The 23,011-nt window shown below is 39.2% G+C and overlaps 1 protein-coding gene across 1 annotated transcript in view; it reads left to right on the top strand.

Moving 5' to 3' along the window:
• The window catches only part of DMGDH (dimethylglycine dehydrogenase), a 102,567-nt gene extending 87,836 nt beyond the window's left edge, over positions 1–14,731 (top strand). Inside the window, exon 16 of the mRNA XM_027863615.1 lies at positions 9,897–14,731. Coding sequence (XP_027719416.1) covers positions 9,897–10,112 — 216 coding nt within the window. The 3' untranslated portion in view covers positions 10,113–14,731. The remainder of the gene's footprint in view (positions 1–9,896) is intronic.
• The last annotated feature ends 8,280 nt before the right edge of the window (positions 14,732–23,011 follow it).

Raw genomic sequence — 23,011 nt, 5'->3', positions numbered from 1 at the left:
CCCTTACTCAATAAACTCCTCTGGCTCCCTGTCTTCTCCAGGATCAAATACAAAATCCTCTGCTTAGTGTTTAAAGCCCTTCATAACCTAGTCCTGGGCAGCTAGGTGGCTCCACAGTGCCAGGCTTGGAGTCAGGAAGACTTCTTTCTGAGTTCAAATCTGGCCTCAGACACTTACTAGCTGTGTGACCCTGGGCAAATCAACTTTTTGCCTCACTTTCCTCAGCTGTAAAATGAGTTGGAAAAGGAAATAGCAAACCACTCCAGTATCTTTGCCAAGAAAGCCCCAAATGGGGTCATGAAGAGTCAGATACAACCAAAAAACAACTGAACCCAAAACCTGGTCCTCCTCTATCTTCCCAATTTTCTTACCCTTTACAACTCCGCACATATTGTTTGATCCAGTGACACTGACCTCCTTGCTGTTTCTCAAACAAGATACCCTTATCTCTTGGCTCTGGGCATTTTCTCTGATTATCCTCCATGTGTGGAATGTTCTTTCTCCTTACCTCTACCTCTTGGTTTCCCTGGCTTCCCTCAAGTCTCAGCTAAAATCCCACCTTCTAACTTTTCCCTTAATTCTAGTGCCTTCCCTCTGTGAATTATTTCCTATTCATCCTGTAAGTAGCTTGTTAGTACACAATTGTTGGCATGTTTTCTCCCTCATTATATTTTGAACTTTTCAAGGGCAGGGACTGTCTTTTATTTCTTTTATATCCTTAGTACTTAGCACAAAGCCTGGCATGTAGTAAGTGGTTAATAAATGCTTGTTGACTGGCTGATTGGCTGGTGGCAAAGCTAAAACCAAAGGCTCTTACCCCTATTTCCACGCCCTTTCTACTCTTTCCACACAATTTTCCCAAACCAGTCATTTCAGTTCTATAACTCAAGGGAAATATGGAGAATTTTGAGAACATCCAAAGGAGAGTGACTAAGATGATTAAAGGTCTGGGAAATGGGGCCTTGGAGGAAAGGTTAATGAATTGAAATTAGTCAGATTGGAGAGGAGAAGGCTGACAATCAACTTGATGGCTATGTTAAAGTATATGAAGGGCAATCATAAAAGGAGTGATGGGGATGGTCTCCAAATCCGCTGAGGAGGGAGAGGGAGTGGATTTAATTGAATCTGGAAATGGTTGGGAAAGACCAAGTTAAAAGATTTGGGCTGAGAAATCTCTTTCCCTAAAGATTTTTTTAAAAAAATTAAATTAACCAGACATGCAAATTAGTCTGGGACCACCAAAACCTGAAACAAATGAAACCTTGTTTAAAAGATATCAGCTTGCCAAAAGCCACTAAGTATTTCAAAGAAAAAAAAAAAAACAAAAATAATGGCACAATAACCTAGCTTTACTAGGTCATTAATATACTAATGCCCACTGCCATCAGACAATACTATGTCATCAGAAATGCAGGAAGGACCAGGGAAATGTTACCAATGGCTAAAAATGTTTGCAGACTTTTGAATATGCTTTTGGGATAGATAAATAGAGATATAGAGAACATTTATTGGACACTTACTATGTGCCACAAACTGTTCATTTGAATATAAGCAAAAAATAATAATAATAATCCCTACCCTCATTCTACCTACCCTACCCTACATTCTAATTGAGGAAGACAGCATATAAAAGAAAGCTAGATCACATTAAGGGTTGAGATGTGGGTGGGAATGGAGAAGGAGTGGTATTTACATGGGGACAAAGGCGAAAAAATCTGGAGAATCAGGAGAGAAGTGAGGATGGATGGCATGGGCAATTCCTTTAGTCCAGGAACTTAAAATCTGAGAGGGAAGGCTGAAGGGGTCTCAGAGGCATCTCCACAGTAAACAGGCTGCTGGGGCAGAGGAGGAAAAGTCCAAAGGACAGTTTAGATCAGAAGTATCAAACACGCAGCTGAGGCAACACCTGAGAATGGTCAGAACCTCTAAGTCAACATGCAGCCTGCAGGGATCCTTATGTATAGTTTAAAGGCCTCTGTTTCTTTTTAAGTTGGACCACTGGTTTAGACGAACCTGTCTAGAGGCAGGAAATGGACCAGGTTACCTGCTAAAATTTTCTTACTTTGAAACGTCTTGATTTTCCTAAACTCCATTCCGATTTAGCTAGATGAACTATGTACTTGATAGTGAGTGAAGCTCACTCCCATTGTGGCCCAGACACAGATCCCTCTAGCACAGGTATAAAATGAAGCAAAGGTTCCCGAGGGAGCCTGGGTCAAAAGGTATGATTATGCTTCAGACGAAACTTGCTGATGCACATTTCTTAGATCTCTCACTTATAATCTCTAGTAGTCTGGAAGAAAATGTGTTTAAAAAGCATGTATTATCTCAGCAACCCTTACTTCTTTACAGAATCATCATGATGCCTCCTGACTATAGGTTTGAAACAGATAATTACTAAGCCAAGGTTTAAAAACTAGGAGTCAATACATAATGCTGAAAATGTGTTGGCATCTGAAAGGCTAGAATGAATGGCCACCACTAGGATTGTCTACTGACAGATACAATCTCTTCACTGAGGGATCTGAGTGGTTCTCCTTTGTTTAGAAGGTTGAGGCCACACAACAAAAACATTTTAAATAAGACTCTACATTCTATTTTCTTCTTCTTTTTTTTTGGTGGGGGGTGGAGTGGGGTGGGGGTGGGGGAGGAGGACAATCAGAGTTAAGTGACTTGCTCAAGGTCACACACCTGATAAGTGTCTGAAGCTGGATTTGAACTCAGGTCCTCCTGACTTCAGGACTTTTGCTGTATCTACTGTGCCACCTACCTGCCCCTGTTCTCTTATTTTCATTTAATTTCTATGCTTTGTGGAGAAGAATATTTTCAGCTGATATTTCTTTTCCTCCTTGTATTATCTGTGGATATTTTCTTTCTTATTCTTTTTTGCCTTAAAATTGTCCTTTCTGTCTGGTGATATTTATTCCAAACTTTTCCGTAAGTACTTTTAGCCTTCTGGGCTAACCCCTTCTTCTTGCTTCATTTTATCTATTTAGCTATTCTATTTATCGTATTTTCGTGTTCACTTCAGATCTTATTTTCTTTCTTTTTTTAAAATTTTATTTATTTACTTTTTTGGTGAGGTAATTGGGGTTAAGTGACTTGCCCAGAGTCACACAGCTAGTGAGTGTTATGTGTCTGAGGCCGAATTTGAGCTCAGGTCCTCCTGACTCCAGGGCCTGTGCTCTATCCACTGTGCCACCTAGCTGCCCTTGGATATTATTTTCTTTTGACCATTTTTTATCAGTTGCCTCTGACCTCTCATATATGTCCACAATACATATTTTCATCTCATCTTTTCTGGTTTGCTTTCCCAGACTGCCTTATCTTTTTCCTGTTATTTTAGTTGCAGTTCTATATTAATTATAGAAACCATGTGGTTATCACATAGGCTGAGGTCTGAAGGGTCAGAAGCAGAGTCAGAAAGATCTAGGTTCAAATCCTGCCTTTGAGAGTTACTACCTTGACGTTAGGCAAAAGTGTGACCTTGGGCAAATCATTTAACCTCTATATGCCTCATGTAATTCTCTAGGAAATTATTTACTAATTGGTGAAATATTAGCATAGGGGGACCTCATGGTAAAACAGATCCATACGTATTTTAATTGCATGTTCATGCTGTTACCAACCCTGGATTGCTCTTTCTTGTTCCCTCTGCAGATCCAAATCCTGCCCATCTTCCAGGTCTCACTCCTTTTTCTGAGCACGACCTCGTATCATTCCATCTCTCCCTATACTTTACTCCTTCTAATCCTGTTCTTCACATCATTCTAAACTCCCATCTCAGTAATTTCTTAGGCTATTACTCCTGCTCTGATTTCACTTTCCTCCCTTCCGAATTTCCACTTTATAGTTAACTAATCCCCTCTGAAATCCTTCACACCTTTGTGGTACCATTGCTCATCCATTGCCAGATACCATCCCCGGTTTACTACCACCATCTTTCCCCCAATTCTCCTACTTAGGTGCTACTGAACAGAATTGTAGGAAGTTACATAACAATAATGCCTGGAGGTATGCTGCTAATTTAGCTTATCTAACTTCAATTTGGCCCTCACTGGGCAAGGCAGTCCTTTTTATTCCTCCTTAATTGATTTCCTATCTCCCTCCCCCCAACCTTGACACATAGATACTATTCCAAACCTTCTCTTCTCTTCCTCAGACATCACACCTCATTCCTTCCCTACCTGCTCCCTTGTACACTTCGCCTCTTACTCTACTGAAAAATGAAGGCTGTCACTGAGCTCCTTCTTCTACCTTCCTTTTCATATCAAAACCCTTTAACTTCATATCTTCCATCCTTTCAGTCTCCTATGAAGACATGGCCCTTCTCTTTGGCAAGACCGACCTCTTTCTATATGTCCCTTTGATCCTTTCTTCTCCCATCTTCTTCAAAAGGTTCCCCTCTGAATTAAGCCCTCTTTTTCTCTAATTATCAACTGCTCCTCAGCTGCTATTTCCTTCACTACTGCCTTTAGACTTGCCCAAGTGTTTCTCATCATTTAAAAAAAAAAAACCTTCAAATTGTTAGCCTCTCTTTCCCCTCTCTGAGCCAAGCTCTTAGGGAAAAAAAAACTATATTATTTGCCTCTACTTTCCTTCCTCTCACTCACTTCTTAACCCTTTGCTTCTGACTTCATCACTCAGCTGAAATTGCTGTCTCCAAAGTTACCAAGGATGCCTTCATTGCCAAGTCCTTTCTAAATCCTCATCCTTCTTGACTTCCCTGCTTCATTTGACATTATTGAGCATCCTTTCCTCCTATATCCTTGTTGCTGTTTGTCCTTTGTTCTATAAGAGGACCGTGACATCAGGAAGGTGACACCATGACTTGTAAGTGAATTGGATTTAAGTGAGGGAGGGCTGTGCAACGTCACCAGCCTCACTTTTTCCTCCAGAGCCATCTGGTTTCAGTGGCCAGATATAGATCAGAATGACTGGAGATAACCCCTCCTAAATCCTGGATTTTCTTAAACTACTTTCTTGCTTTTCCTACCTAACTGCTACTTCTCAGTCTCCATTGCTGGCTCACCATGAATATCATAGCTTTCAACAATGGGTGCTTCCCAAGGTTCTGTCATAGTCCTTATAGGCAGCTAAGTGGTGCAGCAGATGGAGTGCTGATCTTAGAACCAGGAAGATCCAAGTTCAAATCTGGTCTCAGATACTTCGTAGTTATGTGACTCTGGCTAAGTCACTTACCCTCTGTCAGCCTCAGTTCCCTCATCTGTAAATGAGGATAATAATAGGACCTACCTCCCGGGGTTGTGAGGATAAAATGAGATAATATTTGTAAAGTGCTTTGCAAACCTGAAAGCATTATATAAATGTTATCAATATTATCACTATCATCATCTTTCTTTGTTCTCTATCTCTTGTGACCTCATCAGCTCCCACAGATTTAATTATCTTCTCTATGCTGCTGACTCCCAGATCCATATCTAGTCTCTGTTAATCTTCTTTCTCTCATCAAAAATTGCCTATTGAACATTTCAAACCAGATGTCCAGAAGATATCTCAAACCCAACAAAACTCATTACCTCTCTCCCTAAATCCACCCTTTTTATACATATCCTTATTTCTGTTAAAAAGCATCACCATTCTTTCAGTCTCCCAAGTTTATAACCTTGGCTTTATCCAGCTATGAGAGACAATATGGAGACATATAAGTACAGGAATGTGCTAGAGGCAGCTCCTCCCTGCTCTCGAGAACTGATTGTTAAATTTTCAGTGTGAACATTTATATCTTGAAAATCACAAATGCTTGAAAACAGGGCTTGATTTATTATTTTGTTGATTTGTCTAGCCTAATGAAAATAATGGAGAAAAATGCTAATAATATAGATTAAACTTAAAAGGCAATCCAGGCACTTTTTTTTTCTCAAGAGAGACAATTGTTAAACGTTTACCAACATACTGGTAGATAAGTATATATACTATATATACAAATTAAATACAAGATAAGTATTTTTGGTGTGTAGGGGGAGGCATTAACAGCATGCAGGATTAGGAAAGGCCTTCATGGAGGAGTAGCATGTAAGCTAAGCTTTGAAGGAAGCTACAGATTCTAAGAAATGAAGATGAAGACAAAGTATATTCCAGGCATGTGAGTCAGGCAGTACAAGGACTTGGAGACAAGAGGTAGAATGTCATGTGTGAAGGAAAGGAAGTTGGTCAGTGTGCTTGGACTTTTGAGTGTGTGAAAGAGATCAATATATAATAGAACTGGAAAGATAGTCTGGATCAGGTAGCAAAGGACTTTAAATACCAAACAGAGGAGTTTATATTTGATTCTAAAAGCAATAGGCAGCCACTGAAGTTTATAGAGCAAGAAAGTGGTATGGTCAGATCTGTGCTTTTGGAATATCACTTTGATAGCTATATATACAGAGTATTGATTAGAGAGGAGAAAGACTTGAAGCATGGTGACCAACTGGCAAGTTATCGTAATATTCCAGGTGACAGGTGATGAGGGTCTTAACTAGGATGATAGCTATTTGAGTAGAGAAAGGAAACAGAGTTGAGAGGTATGGTGGAGGTAGAGCTGAAACTGACTGGATATGTGGGGAGAGGGAAGAGCTGAGGGTGACTGAGGTTGGGAATCTGGGTAAATGGAAGGATGGTGGCACCTTTCACTGAAATAGGTAAGTTAAGAAAAAGGATAGGTTTGGGAGGAAAGATAATGAGTTCTGTTTAGGACACGGATGAGTTTGAGAAGTCTCCAGGGTATCCAGTTTGAATTGTTCAATAGACAGTGATGAAGGCCTGGAGTTCAGGAAAGAAACTAGGGCCAGATATCAATATTTAGGAGTCATATGTATGGAGATGATGTTAAGCCCAAGGGAAATGAAAAGACTATGAAGAGGGAGTGTGTAAAGAGAAAAGAGGGTCAAGGACAAAACCTTGGGTTACACCCACTGTTAGAGTATGAATCAAGGACAATAATCCAATAAACTATAATAAGGAATGGCCAATCAGGTTGGAACAGGACCAAGAGAGAGTGTTAGTCATGAAAACCCAGAGAAGAGGAAGAATCCAGGAGAAGAGTTAAATGCCTCAGAGAGGTCATTGGTCTTGAAAATTAAGAGACTGTTGGTAACTTCAAAGAGATCAGTTTCAATGGAAGAATAAGGTCAAGGAGCCAAAACAGTAAAGAGAGATGTAGGAAGAGATTTTGAGGAAGTGTTTGGGTCAAGTGAGGTGCTTTTTAAGGAAGGGGAGCCCTGGGTAAGATTGAAGGCAGAAGGCAAGAAGCTAGTAGATAGAGAGACATTGAAGATTAGAGAGAAATATGATTGGGAAAGCAATTTGACAAGAGACTTTAAAGGATGTGGTCAAGGGTACATGCGGATGTGTTAACTTCAGGGAGGAGAAGGGCTCCCTCTTCATCAGAGACCAGAGTAACAGAGATAAAGATGAAGATGATTTTAAGAGGTTTTGAAATGTAAGGTAGGAGAGAAGAGGGAGTTCAATGTGAATGATCTTTATTTCCTCAATAAAGTATGGAGTGAGGTCCCTCTGAGAGGGTGAGGGGAGACTTGAGAAAGGAAATGAAATTTGGAAACACTTTCTTTGGTGAGAATAAGAGAGAGAGTCCAGCAGAGAAGAGTAAAACTATTGCCTTGTTGCAGTGAGCACCTAGTTGAGATTATATAACACGAATTTGTAGTAAGCCCAATCAGCAGGGTTGTGTCAGCCAATCAATCAAGGACTTACTATAATCAAAGCACTGTGCTAAGCATTAAAGATACAAAGAAAAGCAAAAACATGAGCTCTGCCTTTAAGGAGTTCACATTCTAATTCAGAAGATAACATATAAATAACTATGTACGTACAAGATACATAAAGATATATATGTGTATATATATGTGTGTGTGTATCTATCTATACATATACATGTGTGTGTGTGTATCTGTGTATGTGTGTGTGTGTGTAAATGGCAAATCTCAGAGGGAAAGCACTTACTGGGAACTGGCAAAATTCTCTTGAAGAGGGTAGGATTTGAGTTGAGTATTGAAAGAAGCCAGGATTCAGCAACAAGGTGTGACAACATTCCAAGCGTAGGGAATAGCCAGTGAAAGTACTGGGAGAAAATGTGTCCAAGAGATATTCAGAAGGGAGGAGAACAATGGGTAAGGAGACTGGAGAGGTAGGGAGAGACCAGGTTTGCAGGGGCTTCAATAGCCAAACAGGATTTTATATGTGATCCTAGAAACAATAGGGAGCCATTGAAATTTATGAAGTTGGGGAGGGGTGACGTTGTCAGACCCGAGCTTTAAGAAGATCACTTTGGCAGCTGAGTGGAGAATGGACTGGAGTGGAGAGAGATCTGAGGCAGGGAGAATTACCAAAAGGCTACGGCAATAGTTCAGGCACGAGACAATGAGGGCCTGCACAGGGTAGCAGCTACATGAGTAGAGAGAAGGAGATATATAAGAGAAATGTTGCCAAGGTAGAAATGACAGGACTTCACAACAGATTAGATAGGTGAGTTGATAGTGAGTGAGGAATCAAGGATGACACCTAGGTTGTGAGTCTGGGTGACTGGGACAGTTAGATGACTTCTTCCAGCACTCTTTAGCTACATGTGAGTAGGAGCAGAGGAGTCAGATGGTAACGACATTTCAGGACTGGGATATGGCAAAGCAATGATAGGTCAAGGGAGCAAGGGATACAACAATGGAGAACAGAGCAACACTGAATTATCAAGATTGGGAAGGAAGAAATGTGAAGCCAGAGCAAGAATGATAGGGGAGGGGTGGTGAAACTGAGGGGTTGAGGGATTGGAGGTCACAGTAAGGATGAAGAAAAGATTTAGAAGGCATGACATATCAAGGGAGGTGGAATGACAAGATGTTATAGCTGGATATAGTAACTTGATCATGGATGTGGAACACTTGTGAGTGATGGTGAAGTCAAAGGTATGACTGACCTTCCCCGTAAGTGGCTGAAGTAGAGTGAAGAGGCAGGTAATAGAAGTTGAATAAAATGAGGAACTAGAAGGCCGGGGTATTTGAGGGAACAGCAACATGTATGTTAAAGTTCCCAAGTATAAGGGCAAGGGATGGGTTGAAGAAAAAGCAGATACTGAATTTCTTGAGAAAACAGGGGATATGAGCTGTAGGCTGGATAACTTCCAGGAGGAGCAGGATAGGGTGAAACACTTGGATCGAGTGATCCTCAGAGATGGAGAGGTAGAGGGAGAATCTGGGAGCAACACTTAGGAGCCAGAAAGCATGTCCAATCCTCCTCCCTAAACCACCAGGGCTGGGGAAGGGTGTACAGGCTAAAGATGGGAAAGATGTCTTCTGAAGACAATCACATTTCTTTAAGTGTCAGAAGATGGAAGTAGCAATAAAGGAAGAGTAGAAAATGAAGGAAGTTACTATTATTAAAAGTTATGAGGAAACTGAGCCCCATAGAAGTAAAATAACATGCTCAAGATCACACAGCTAATAAGTGTCAGAAGCTTGAACTTCGCTTGACTAGCGCTACAAGAATGTCATAGTTATTCCTGTAGTCATAGTTGTGAAGAGTTGGAGGATATCCAAGGCATTATCTAGCCCATCCTTTTCATTTTACAGTTGAGGAAACCGAGGTCCAGATCAAATGGAAAGTTCTTAATACAGCGCACAGAGTACGTACTCACTTAATACCTGTTTTCTTCCCAGAAGAGTGGAGCCATTTGTCTATGGCCATAGTATGCCATGATTCGAATGGAGTACTGTATCAATGGAGCAGCACAATACAAATGTGTGAGTGGTTATCCACTGACTTCATTCTACTCAGACTGGTTTCCTATTGTCAAGGACAAATGGAGTACACATTCTCATACATAAACTACCACGCACAAATGAGTGATACAGATGATGAGGATCATTTCCTTTGTCTTTCAGGTTGTGGGCAACACTACCTCTGGAAGCTACAGTTACAGCACTCGGAAGAGTCTGGCTTTTGCTTATGTCCCCATGGAGCTTAGTAAAGTGGGACAGAGAGTGGAGGTTGAACTGCTGGGCAAAAGTTACCCAGCAACCATCATACAAGAACCACTGGTTTTGACTGAGCCCGCTAGAGCTCAGCTTCAGAAAAAGACTGGAAATAGCCAAGTCTGAATGAAAAGGAGGGAGAAAACTACCCTTAGTAGTTTCATAGCTGCTTTACACGTTGTGTGACTATGTGACTGCTCTCAGGACTATGAATCACTGCGATTCTCCTGAGGAATGTTTTCTTTTCCAAATTCCGCTAATGAATCAACTTCAGAATCAACCAAATCCAGATTTAGGTTCACTCTAATATCTGTTCCCCTTTTCTTCACTTCCCCTCCTCCCAGCTGTTTTCTATTCTTTTTTTAAAGGCAGGATTTCAAATAGGTGATTTATATTGTCCTTTCAAACCAAAAACTTGCTGGACAATTTATTTCTCAAGTATTGTATCGTGCAGCATTGGATCAGCAAAAAGATCCCAACAGGCTGTTCTTTCCAACATGTAATCATTATAACTCTTAAAAGACAACAAGTAGTTTTTTATAAACTTGTATTTTTTTATGTTTATAAATCAGTGAGAGAATGGTTCTATTCATGTCTCATATAAAAACAAGCAAGAACATTATTGTTGTGAGGTGCCCTTTACTGGGCAACCTTAGATAAGTCAAATAAGCAGTTGATGAAAATGCTCACAATGGAAATAATCTTAAATACATCTTAACTAGCTTAGTACTTGACTAGTTTAATGACAGATCTGTTCAAGTGTAAGAAACATTAAATGTTTTCACAATATCTGCCTTGGAAACAACTCAGACATTGTTATAGAACAATCCCTATGTCCTTTTGGAAGGTCGTTTTAGGAGGAAAAATTGCAAAGAAAGAACATAGTCTTCCCTAGGAATTGTTCCTTCCAAACCTTCAGCAAAGAAACTGAAGCATAAATAGATTGTGCCAGTGAAAACACGGTTTGAATAATGAATACCTATCATTGAAGAAAGAATTAATGGAAGTTGACATCACACTGAGCTGTTCTGAATATCATTTTACAAAGCAGGTCAAAATAAAGTATAAAAGCTGACAGGGCTGCACTTAGCGTTACGCACAGCAAGAAATCCATTTGGAAATTATTCTTTGTTCGACTTTCAAAAATGATTTGGGTCTACTTGGCTGAACCAATCCGAAATATTCCTTTTCTTAAAGGTGACACTATTTATAACCAAGTAGTATGTGGAATATATGTTTTTTGCTCAAAGACATTCGCTAGTTATTAAAGAAAACGTGGTATGAAACACAAAAAACTATAGTTAGAATAAATAAACCATAACAACACTTCTTAATTTGTATGTTTCAGAAACATGACAAATTTACTAATATCAGGTGTGTTATGAAACATAATATAGTGGTCAGACACTTGGAATCTCAAATCCACCCTTTTTCTTGGGCAGATCATTACATGAGGAAAGTGAAGATGCAGCCTCCATCTCAGCACAGTTCTTATTTAGCAAGCATCATATAGGCTCTCTACCACTACATCTATGATCTCTACCACCAGCTGGAACTTCTACAGGGGGTGGTCTTTTCTGTGAATTAGCATGCCACCTTTCTTAACGATTTTCGACCAAGGATGAGTACTAGATGCCACTCTTTTTCTCAGTAAATAACCATTCATTGAGTACTTCCTTTAACCAAGACACAAACATAATTAAGTCAGTCCATGCTCTAATGGACTAGGCTTTCTCTGTGCTTCCATCACTGTCCTCTCAGAGTGCTGTAGATGTTATTTGGAACACCTTTAAACAAACAAGACTGAATAATCTTGGGGAACAAATAAAGAGAGCACATGGAAGGATACTGCTTAATCCAGTGGTAATGCATCCCAGGCACATGGGACAGCCTAAAGATGCAGAGACTGCTGATGGAATGTTGTGTGTGAGGAACCCAGGAAGAAGGCCTGGTAAAAGCATATGATTCAGTTATTTTGCAACAATAACAATGATTTCCTAAAACTTGTGATTGAGATTGGAGAAGGATGAGGAGGGAAGTGGACATTAAAAGATATCCTACTTCTTCATCTGAGAGCAACTTTATGATTGTCTGAGCATCCCAAGATAATACCTTTTCCTATCTTACACTTTCCTCAGCTTGAGTTGGTACTAGGATGGTGGTGGCTGTTAAGGCAAAGTTATCCAGGATTCTTAGAATTTTTAGTTAGAAAAGACTTTGAAGATCAGAAAGGACAATGCCCAGTCCCACTGCTCTGTGCCACCCCTTCCCTCTAAGTCTAGGCTTGCACCTGGTCAAATATCCTTCACCATCTCCTCCCCTACTCAGATGTACTTCAGCAAGGCTACTTTGAAGCAGATGGATGTCCCAACTCAGAGTAGGACCTTTGAGTTCTACTTTCTCTGTTCACGTACCTATACATCTCTACTCAGGTGCTGAAGCCACTATGGTTAGAAGAACATGAGCACCAAGTATTCCATAAGCAGTGGCTCCATTAGAGTGGTTGTTGATTCCTCAGTGCAGCTGCCAGCAAAAGAAACTGCACATGCTGGACATAATGGCTGCCAAATCCAGCCTGAAAAAGATCAACTCTGACCTGTTGTCTGAGGTCTAATTCCAAGTAGAAGCCACTGAAGGCATTGACAAAATATTTGAACCATGAAATTGAGAGCTGAACTTTTGGCATCATCCTCCAAGATGGTGTGGAAAGGTCAACTCCACAGAGTCATCTTGAGTCAAACAGCCCAGAAAATGGCCAGGAAGGAGGATACCTTCTCTAAGCTCTCTGTCAGTTAGTCAGTCAACAAGCATTTATTAAACATTTACTATGTGCCAGACACTGTGCTAAGCACTAAGAACAGAAAATAGAAACAAAAGACAGCCCCTACCTTAAAGGAGCTTATATTCTTTTGGGGAAGACATCACATAAAAGGGATCTGAAAATTCACCTAGCACAGGGGCGTGGAATAGAAAGCCCTATGGAGATGAGACACTGCAGCTGTGTAACCTGGAGAGGGCTGAAGATGCCTCCTTCACCCCAAAGATTAAGAGCTAGAAAAGTCCTGTGGGAAAAAAAGGATCAGAATGGAAAGCAGAAGTTCCTACCCAAACATCACACTTCACAGAATTTTCACACTGTGGTAGGCTTTTTACATTCTTTTTCATTTTATTCTTCACTGCAATGCATTGTAGACAGTTATCTCACAGATAACTGTTCCCCCAAATGCCTGGGACTGGTAGCAAAGAATGCTCAGAATAGTAAAGTTCTTAGAGGGAAGGCAAAAGATAATTTCTTAAAATTGTATTCACGTGAAAGGCTGGTGTATAAAACTATGCTCTCCATATATATTCTCCATATATACTCTCCTTACTATCCAGTAAGAGATCTTAAGAAGACCTCCCTATGTTATCAAAATGGAATCGAAGCCACTCTTGAATAGTTTCTTTAAATGAGCAAGAAACATGCTAGCTGCAAACTTTAATTCAAGGATTTGTATTTTATTTAAAGATTCTGGGATGCTAAAGGATAGTACTCAGTTTGCAGGGGTCCTCCAATTTTTGATCCTGTTTCCTTCTTGAACTATTCATTGAAATAATGGGGCCATGAATAAGATCAACCACAACTTACCATAGTGAGTGGTCTTCAGTTTTTTCCTAATGAAGAAATAACGGTTTTCTCTTACTGACTCTTATCTCTCATTTTGAGAAATTTCTTTTCCTCTTTCTGAAGGACCAGACAAGCTGCAGATAGTGATCATAGAAGTTAGATCTTGTAAAAACTATCTTTAAAAGAGCCCAGGAAGAGAAATAGAAAGGGGGGGAAAGTTAGAATGAATTGGAATATCCCAAACTTTAAGTTACTGCTATTTATAACAACAATCACAAAATTTTTGATACAAGTTCAAAAAGAGAAAAGTAGATCAGTGGAACAAAATAGATAAGCAAGAACCAGAAACCACCAAACTAATTAGCCCAGTGTTTGATAAACCCCTAAGTGCAAACTTCAGGAGGAAGGATTTGCCATTTGTCAGGAACTGCTGGGAAAACTGGAAAGCAGTTTGACAGAAAAAATTGGTTTAGTTCTGCATCTTACTCCTTAAGACCAGAATAAGTTCCAGTTCATTCAAGACTTAATATAAAAGGTCTAATCATTTTTTTCTAACTTGGAAGAAAATGGAAGTACCTTTCAGAGCTATAAGTAGAGAGAGAGTTCATGATCAAACTAGGGATAGAGTAAATCACACAAAATAAAAAAGATAATTTCAGTTTGTGAAGAGAATGATGATTTTCATAATAATTGATATATGTATAATGAACATACTAATAATTTAGATTTTTCAGAACTGCCTCTCTTGTGAGTTAGAAGCTCACAATGAAGCTTTAAATGATCAATAAAACCTTGCCAATGCTCACAATCACTGCCTGTACCTTAAGTGAAGTGAATCAAATACTGTAAGAACCTGTTCTTGTCACAGAGCTCTGGTCCTGTGACCCACCAAGTCACGACCCCCAAAACTAGACTCCAGAATTGTTGAATTGTCTTCCATTTGTGGGTTTGTCATGGGAAACCGCTCAATCCCTAGAAATGATTGTTTGTAATCCACATTCCCCCTTCCCTTCCCATTGTGATTTATATATATAATCTCTGTCTTCACTACAGCAAGGTGAAATCCTGAAATTCCCAATTTGCAAATCTGTTTCTCATAATGAAACAAATTAATTAAACAGCTACCTGATTACTGGCACTTTGTCTCTGGCCTACTGTTTCGTTATTCTCAGGTTGGAAACTGGCTCAGTAAAAATCTGTTAACAAGTTACATGAAATTGAAAAGCTTTTTCATGGACAAGATCAATGCAGTTAGGCTTAGAAGGTAAACCATCAAATAGGGGAAAAAATTACTATATAAAATATCACTGAAAAAAGTCTGATATCTAAGATATATAGGGAATTAGCACAAATACCCAAGATCAAGAGTTAATGATCAAAGAATATGAGCAGAGGTCTAAAAAAAGAAGAAATTATTAACAACAATATGAAAGATAGTTCAAAATAATGAAAGGTATACTCATTAAAACAGCTCACAGAATTCATCTTACAGTCACCAAATTGTAACAGAGAATTAAAAACAAATAGGAATAGTCCATGTTGGAAGGACTACAAGACAGGGACCCTGATATCATATTGGTGGAACTATGAATTTGTTCAACCATTCTGGAGAAACAATTTGGAATTATGAGATAAAAGTCACTAAACTGTTCATACCTTTTGATTTTTAGATCCCACTTCTGAATATATATGCCGAAGAGATCAAAGAGAAATTTAAACAACTAATTTAGTAGTTTAGAAATTTAGACAACAATTTTGACATTGTTGTTGACTCCTTTTCTGCTATTTGGTCTTACTTTTTCAAAGATCAGCTCCAGAAGACAACATCATTATACAATAAGAAATGATGACTATAAAGAATTAAGAGAAACAAGGGAAATTTTCTCTGAATCAATGAAGAATCAGAATGTAATCAGTGCAGAATGGTAAGCAGAATCAGAAAATTACGTATGTGATGACTTTAGTATTGTAAATGGAAAGATTAATAAAATGAAATTCGACTGGTGGACAGTTTTAATGTCCACTCCTGCCTATGGAGAAGAGATGAAGAAGTGCACTTTTTACCTTTTCCAGGAGAGGTGGGGGACTATAGGTGTGAGATATTGCATACATTGCCAGACTTCATTACTATGTTGGTTGGTTTCATTTAACTATTTTTCTTTTTCTTAAGGGAAGTCCCACAGGGGTAAGAGTGGGGATTGGGTAGCAATTTCTCATTGGCTTGCCATGCTATTAGAAATGTGTTTCTATTAAACGATGTTTTCAACTTGGATTACTTTTTCCTATGATAATTTAGTTCACAAAGTCTACATAGCCCATATCAAATATCTATGATTGTAACAATAAAGATATTTTCTCCACCAAGGCAGAGATCAACCTTAGCATCTATACCTTAGTAGAGAGAGTCTCTAAGAGTTGGTATGGCCAAAAGAAAAAGAAAAAGAATATATCATTCAGTGGCGAATCTGGTCATAGCCTCTCTGAATTAAGCTAGACCGTCCCTTGAATGAAAATCCTATAGTACCTTACTAGGCCCATACCTCTAAGCCTTTTCAGCCTGGCAAGAGTTGTTAGAGTTTGCACTCCATTAGTATAGCCTTTGAGAGTCCAGGAAGAGGCAATAGAGCAGAACTTTAGAAGTCTACAAACTGTAATTTTGTTGTTGTTTAGTTGTTCTGGTCATGTCTGACTCTTCTTGACCCTGTTTGGGGTTTTCTTGGCAGAATTGTTTGCCGTTTCCTTCTCCAGCTCATTTTACAGAATGAGGAACTGATTTAAACAGTGTTAAGTAAACTAGTGGCCCAGGGTCATACAGCTAGTAAGTATCTGAGGTTGGATTTGAACTCAGGTCTTCCTAACTCTAGGCCTGATGCTCTATCCACTGCTCTATTTCATGTTCAATCTAGTCATCTAGCTCCACACAAACCATGATTTTACAACTGAAATAGTACTATATAGTTTGCATAGTTGGCATAGTGGCTAGAATGCTGGACTTACAGTCAGGGAGATCGGAATTCAAATCCTACCTCAGATGCTGACTAGCTGTGTGACCATAGTCGAGTAACAACTTCTCTCTGCCTCAGTTTCTGAAAATTGCCAACAGTTATCTGTAAAATGGAAATAGTAATAGCACCTACCTCACAGGGTTGTTAGACCACCAAATGAGTTAACGTATGTAAAGAGCTTTATAAACTTTAAAGTGTTATGTAAATGCTAGCTATAAGTTTTATTATTGAAAATGATAATTGTATTTCACTCATGTTTTAGGTTAAATAGACTCTTATGGGTTAGCTAGGGTGGGGAATAATGAGTTCCTTATATGGAAACTGAATGACCACTTATTAGCAAGGTTGTGGATGGGATTCCTGTTCAGGTATGAGTCAGACTACGTAAATTCTGAGGCCCTTCCTAAATCTGAGATTGTGTGAACCTAACCACCATTTTAGGAAAATCCATTTTTATTGATATCTCTTGCTTATATATAGTTTATATTTTCCAACATTTCTCTCTCATCTTTTTTAAAAAAATGTATTTACTTATTTTTCATTTTCAGTATTCACTTCTATAAGGTCTTGAGTTCTAAATTTTCTCCCCCTCCCAGAGACGGTGTGCAATCTGATATAGGCTACACATGTACAATCAAATTAAACACATTTTCACATTATTCACATTCTAAAGAAGAATCAGAATCAAAGGGAAAAACCAAGAGAAAGAGGAAATGAAAAAAAAAAGAAAGAGAGAAAATAGTGTGCTTCAATCTGCCTTCAGACTCCATAGTTGTTCTGGATGAGGATAGCATTTTCCCTTTTGAGTCTTTTGGAATTGTCTTAGATCCTTGGTTGAGAAGAGCTGAGTCTATCAAAGTTGATCATTGCACAATGTTTTTTTTTTAAATATTAATTGTTTTATTTTGAGTTTTCAACATTCACTTCCATAAAATTTTGGATTCCAAATTTTCTCACCCTCCCTTCCCTCCACCTACCCCAAGACAGCATGTAATTTTACATAGGCTCTACATATATAATCATATTAAACATATTTTACATTAGTCATGTTGTAAAGAAGAATCAGAACCAATGGGAGGAACCATAAGAAAGAAGAAACAAAAAAAGAGAGAGAGCAAATAGTATGTTTCAATCTGCATTCAGATTCAATAATTCTTTTTCTGGATGTGGATATCATTTTCCATCATAAGTCTTTTAGAGTTGTCTTAGATCTGGCATTGCTAGGAAGAGGTAAGTCTATCAAAGTTAGTCATTGCACAATGTGGCTGTTAACTGTGTACAATGTTCGCCTGGTTCCGCTCACTTCACTCAGCATCAGTCCATGTAAGTCTTTCCAGGTTTTTCTAAAGTCAGCCTGCTCATCATTTCTTATGGAACAATAGTATTCCATTACATTCATATGCCACAACTTGTTCAACCATTCCCCAATTGATGTGCATCCCCTCAATTTCCAATTCTTGGCCACTACAAAAAGAGCTGCTATAAATATTTTGTACATTTGAATCCTTTTCCCTTTTTTATGACCTCTTTGGGAAACAGATCTAGAAGTAGTATTGCTGGGTCAAAGGGTATGCACAATTTTTTAGCCCTTTAGTCATAGTTCCAAATTGTTTTCTAGAATGGTTGAATCAGTTCACAACTCCACCAACAATGCATTAGTGTTCCAATTTTCCCACATCTCCAATGTTTATCATTTTCCTGTTTTGTCATGCTAGTCAATCTGATAGGTGTGATGTGGTACCTCAGGGCTGTTTTAATTTGCATTTCTCTAATCAACAGTGATTTAGAGCATTTTTTCATATGACTATAGATAGCATTAATTTCTTGATCTGAAAACTACCTGTTCATATCCTTTGACCATTTGTCAGTTGGGGAATGACTTGTGTTCTTATAAATTTGACTTAGTTCTCTATTTTAGAAATGAGGCCTTTATCAGACACTAGCTGTAAAAATTGTTTCCCAACTTTCTGCTTCCCTTCTAATCTTGGTTGCATTGGCTTTGCTTGTGCAAAAACTTTTCAATTTAATGTAATCAAAATTATTCATTTTGCATTTCATAATGCTCTCTAGCTCTTGTTTGGTCATCAATTCTTCCATTCTCCATAAATCTGACAGGCAAATTATCCCTTGCTCTCCAAGTTTGCTTATAGTATCAGCCTTTATGTCTAAATTGTGTACCCATTTTGACTTTATCTTGGTATACAGCATAAGATGTTGGTCTATGCCTAGTTTTTGCCATACTGTTTTCCAGTTTTCCCAGCAGTTTTTGTTAAATAGTGAGTTCTTATTCCAGAAGCTGGAATCATTGGGTTTATCAAACAGTAGATTACTATAGTCATTGACTATTGTGTCTTGTGTACCTAACCTTCTTAGCCAGTACCAAGTAGTTTTGATGACTGCTACTTTATAATACAATTTAAGATTTGGTATGGCTAGGTCACCTATCCTTGCATATCTTTTTATTAATTCCCTTGATATTCTGGACCTTTTGTTCTTTCAGGTGAATTTCATTATTATTTTTCTACCTCTATAAAATAATTTTTGGTAGTTTGATTGGTATGGCATTGAAAAAGTAAATTAATTTAGGTAGAATTGTCATTTTGTTATATTAGCTTGGCCTACCCATGAGCAACTGATATTTTTCCAAGTATCTAAATCTGACTTTATTTGTGTGAAAAGTGTTTTGTAATTGTGTTGAACTGGGGTCCTAGTGGTGGCATCTGGCATGTGCTGAGGCCAGGTGAGGTTTTTCTGTGTTTTCCCAGGGCTACACTGAAGCACGTGGAGGTCTGGTTGCTGGAGAACGCCTGCCCACCCTGGGCTGTGCTGAAGCACGTGAAGGTCTACCCCTGGAGGATGCCTCCCTGCTTTGGGCTGCATCAGAGTGCGGGGAGGTCTGCTGCTGGAGGATACCTGCCTGCTAGGGCTGTGCCAGCCCACATGGTGGTTCTCTGAGCTGGAGTCTGCTGGTTCTCCTGGCTATGCTAAGGCATGTTGGGGGTCCTGGTGCTGGGGCCTGCCTGCTCCACCACCCTGGGGCTCAGGATCTTCCACTGGTTTGCTGAGGTGGGGGTCACCACCTCCCTGCTGGGACACCTTCCCTCCCTGGAATGCACTCCTCCTTCACCCGAGCAGAAGCAGAACGGACCTTTCCTGGTGATCTTCCAGGTCTCCCAGGCCAAGAGATTGCTTCACCCCATCCTCTTGCTGGCTCAACTGTTCCAAGATTTTTCCTGGGGCATTATTTTTTGGTTTTTTTAGAGGTTAATGTGGGAGGGTGACAGTGACTTACTGCTTACTCTGCCATCTTGGCTCCTGGAAGTCTTTCTCTCTTCCATCTTAGAGAGTCTTTCCTTATAACAAAGAATAAAACAAAAGGGGGAAAACTGTCCAGCAAAACTAACCAACATATCAAAAAAGTCAGAAGTCATATATGTAGTATTCTACACTCTCATTACTCCTCACCTCTGCAAAGAGCCTGGGTAAGGTAGGTAACTTCTTATATCTCTTCTTTGGGGCCAACCTCAGTCATAATGGACTAGTGTCTGTACAGTGGGTCAGAAGGCTGAGATAATGATTAACTGCACCTTAAAACCCAGGATAATTCAATTCCGTTCAACAAACATGAGTCCTAATTAATGCTAGGCATAGAGGAAAGAAAGACAAAATAACGTACAGTGCTTGATCTCAAGGAACTGGTCATTTTTGTAGAAGGGATAAGACAAAAATGCAAGTAACCATAATGTAAACTAATGTGTCAAGTACAGAGGAGAGACACAAGTGATATGAGACATAGTGAGAAAGATCAGGTAAGTATGATGTTAAAAGAGTACTTAACTGCCACCAATGAATTCAAGTCACCAAGTCCGGAAAAACTATACTCTTGACCAGCCAGCCAAGATTTTTAGGAATTATGGTGAATGGGAAAGGTATTATCAGAAATGGGAAGAAGGTGGAATTTTAGATTTGGGGTTGGTGAGTTTGATTTCAAGTCAGGAAAGATTCTAGAAATGACTATTAAATGGAAAGCTTATGAACACCTAGGGCAGCTAGATTGCACAGTGGCTAGAAAGGGGGCCTTAGAGTCAGGAGGACCTCAGTTCAAATCTGATCTTAGACACTTACTAGCTGTGTGACCCTGGGCATGTTTCAGTTTCCTCATCTGTAAAATGAGGTGGAGAAGAAAATGGCAAACAATTCCAGTATCTCTGCTAAGAAAACCCTAAATGGGCTCACAAAGAGTCAGACATGACTAATTGACTAAACAACAAAATGAGCCCTTAGGGAGGTGGTGATCACTAAGAGGCAGCATGGGTTCATTCTGCTAGATTTCATTTTTTTTTTCCCCTGGGCTACTTGGTCAGAAGAATTTTGTGGGCAATGTATCTGGATTTCATCAAGATATTTGAGAAAGTTTCTTGTAATATTTGGATGGCCAAGAAAGGTGTGGACTTACTCCAAGATGAGAATGCTGGAAAAGAGCAACTGCTTTAGTCAGGTAGTTTTAAAGCTTCAGACAGTTCCAGCTATGTATGGAAAGGGCCTAATTTCAATATGGTAGACCATCATAGAATGTCTATACATACACCAGTTCTGTCTCCCAAAACAAGGTTCGAGTTCTGCTCATGCAGATGACTTTATCTTAGGTGATCTGGGCACATGCCATAGGTAAGGTATTACATTGATAAGGCATATTTTTCATCCACTCTGTTTTTCCATTATAGATGTCTAGGCTGAGCCCCTTTGAATGTCCATATATCTCACTGAGGTAGCCCTCTAGTGTTCCAGGGCCTTGTGTAATAAGCACAATGCCATCTGCAAACAGTTGCATCTATAGAACCTTGACTGGATTCCCTCTTCTAGTTGGGCATTACACAGAGTATCCTCCATGACACTATTCTTCACATAATCTTACTCCAGCACCTTATCTTGGTGTGGTGGTAACTGTGGTTTTCAAAGGCAATACCAATAGAACACAAACGCTGGCAGCTTCTGACCAGCTGGAAAGGCATCAAGAGTGGTCCTGATGGTCCCCAATTGCTCAATTCAGACATACTTATAACTAGAAGGCTATAAGACATGCTTACAACAGTACACAGTGGACACTTTCCCTGGTCTTGATCAAGGGAGGCAAAAGTGGTGCAGTGGAAAGAGGGCTAGATTTGGGGTCACAGGATTTGGGTTTGAATCTTATTTTTGTGAGTTTGGGCAAATCACTTAACAATTGTGGAGCCTCAGTCTCCTCAGATATAAAATGAAGGGACTAAACTATATGATTTCTAAGATACCCTTAAACCTACAATCTGTAAAATAGGGTTATCTACTCCTTTCTGTGTTGTTGGAAAGATGAAATATAATGTAAATCATCTTGTAACTGTAAATTGCCACATAAATATAAACAATGATTAGAATTGATTGCCTTTATTTATAGCAGCTCTTTTTATTACAGTAAAAGAACTGGAAACTGCAGGGGTGCCTATCAATTGAGGAATGGTTGAACAAATTACATTATATGAATGAAATGGAATATGATTGTGCTGTAAGAAATGATGAGAAAGACATTTTCAGAGAAACCTGGACTCTGTGAACTGTGAAGTGAGCAGAACCAGAAGAACGAGCTAAATGATGATTACAATATTATAAAAAATTAAAAAAAAAACCTTTTAAAGACTTATGAACTCTGATTGATGCAATGGCCAACCTTGATTCCAGAGGACTGATGATGAAGCAGGGTTCTTATAGAGTGGTGATACCCCCATAATCAATGTAGGAATTTGTTTTAATTACACTGTATGTTTGGGAGTAGAAGAGGAGGGCTTGGGAGTAAGGTGGTCCCTTGAAAAAGCCCACAAAGGAAACAAAAAGAAAAGAAGGTTATTGAGGCATTTTTTTTTTTTATCACAGAAGAGAACAGAAGGCCAGAAACAATCACAGACAAGCAGGACAGCTTTGAAAGTTGCATGTTGAAATTACTATATATTTTAAAAGAAAAGCAATCTGTAATTAATATATCCAGTTTCATGGGCAATTCTCGTTATGTTCTATTATATATATGGAAATGTTGTTTGGAGTTTGTCTGGGATGAAAAAAAAAATCACTCTTCATTAGAAGTAACCAGCCCTGCTTATGAAGAATTCACAGGTTCGTGGAGCCTTTTAGCCAGAAGAGTCCAACCTCCTCATTTGTCTTTGCATACCTTAGTACCTAGCACGTGGCCTTGCCCATAGTGGTTGCTTAATATTTATCGAAGTGAATATGAAAAATCGAGCCCCAGACAGCCCGGGGTGGTAGGAAAAGTGGATTTAACCACTTGGACAATTCATTTCAGCTCTCTGGGCCACAGTGGCCTCATCTACAAAATGGGCAGATTAGATTAGCCAAGTGAAATTCCAGTTCTATGACCTCGGAGTCAT

Source organism: Vombatus ursinus, unplaced genomic scaffold (genome assembly GCF_900497805.2).
Source record: "Vombatus ursinus unplaced genomic scaffold, bare-nosed wombat genome assembly UNPS02014772.1, whole genome shotgun sequence".
Lineage (NCBI taxonomy): Eukaryota > Metazoa > Chordata > Mammalia > Diprotodontia > Vombatidae > Vombatus > Vombatus ursinus.
The sequence above is the reverse complement of the archived record's forward strand: the minus strand, read 5'-3'. Positions and strand labels throughout refer to the sequence as shown.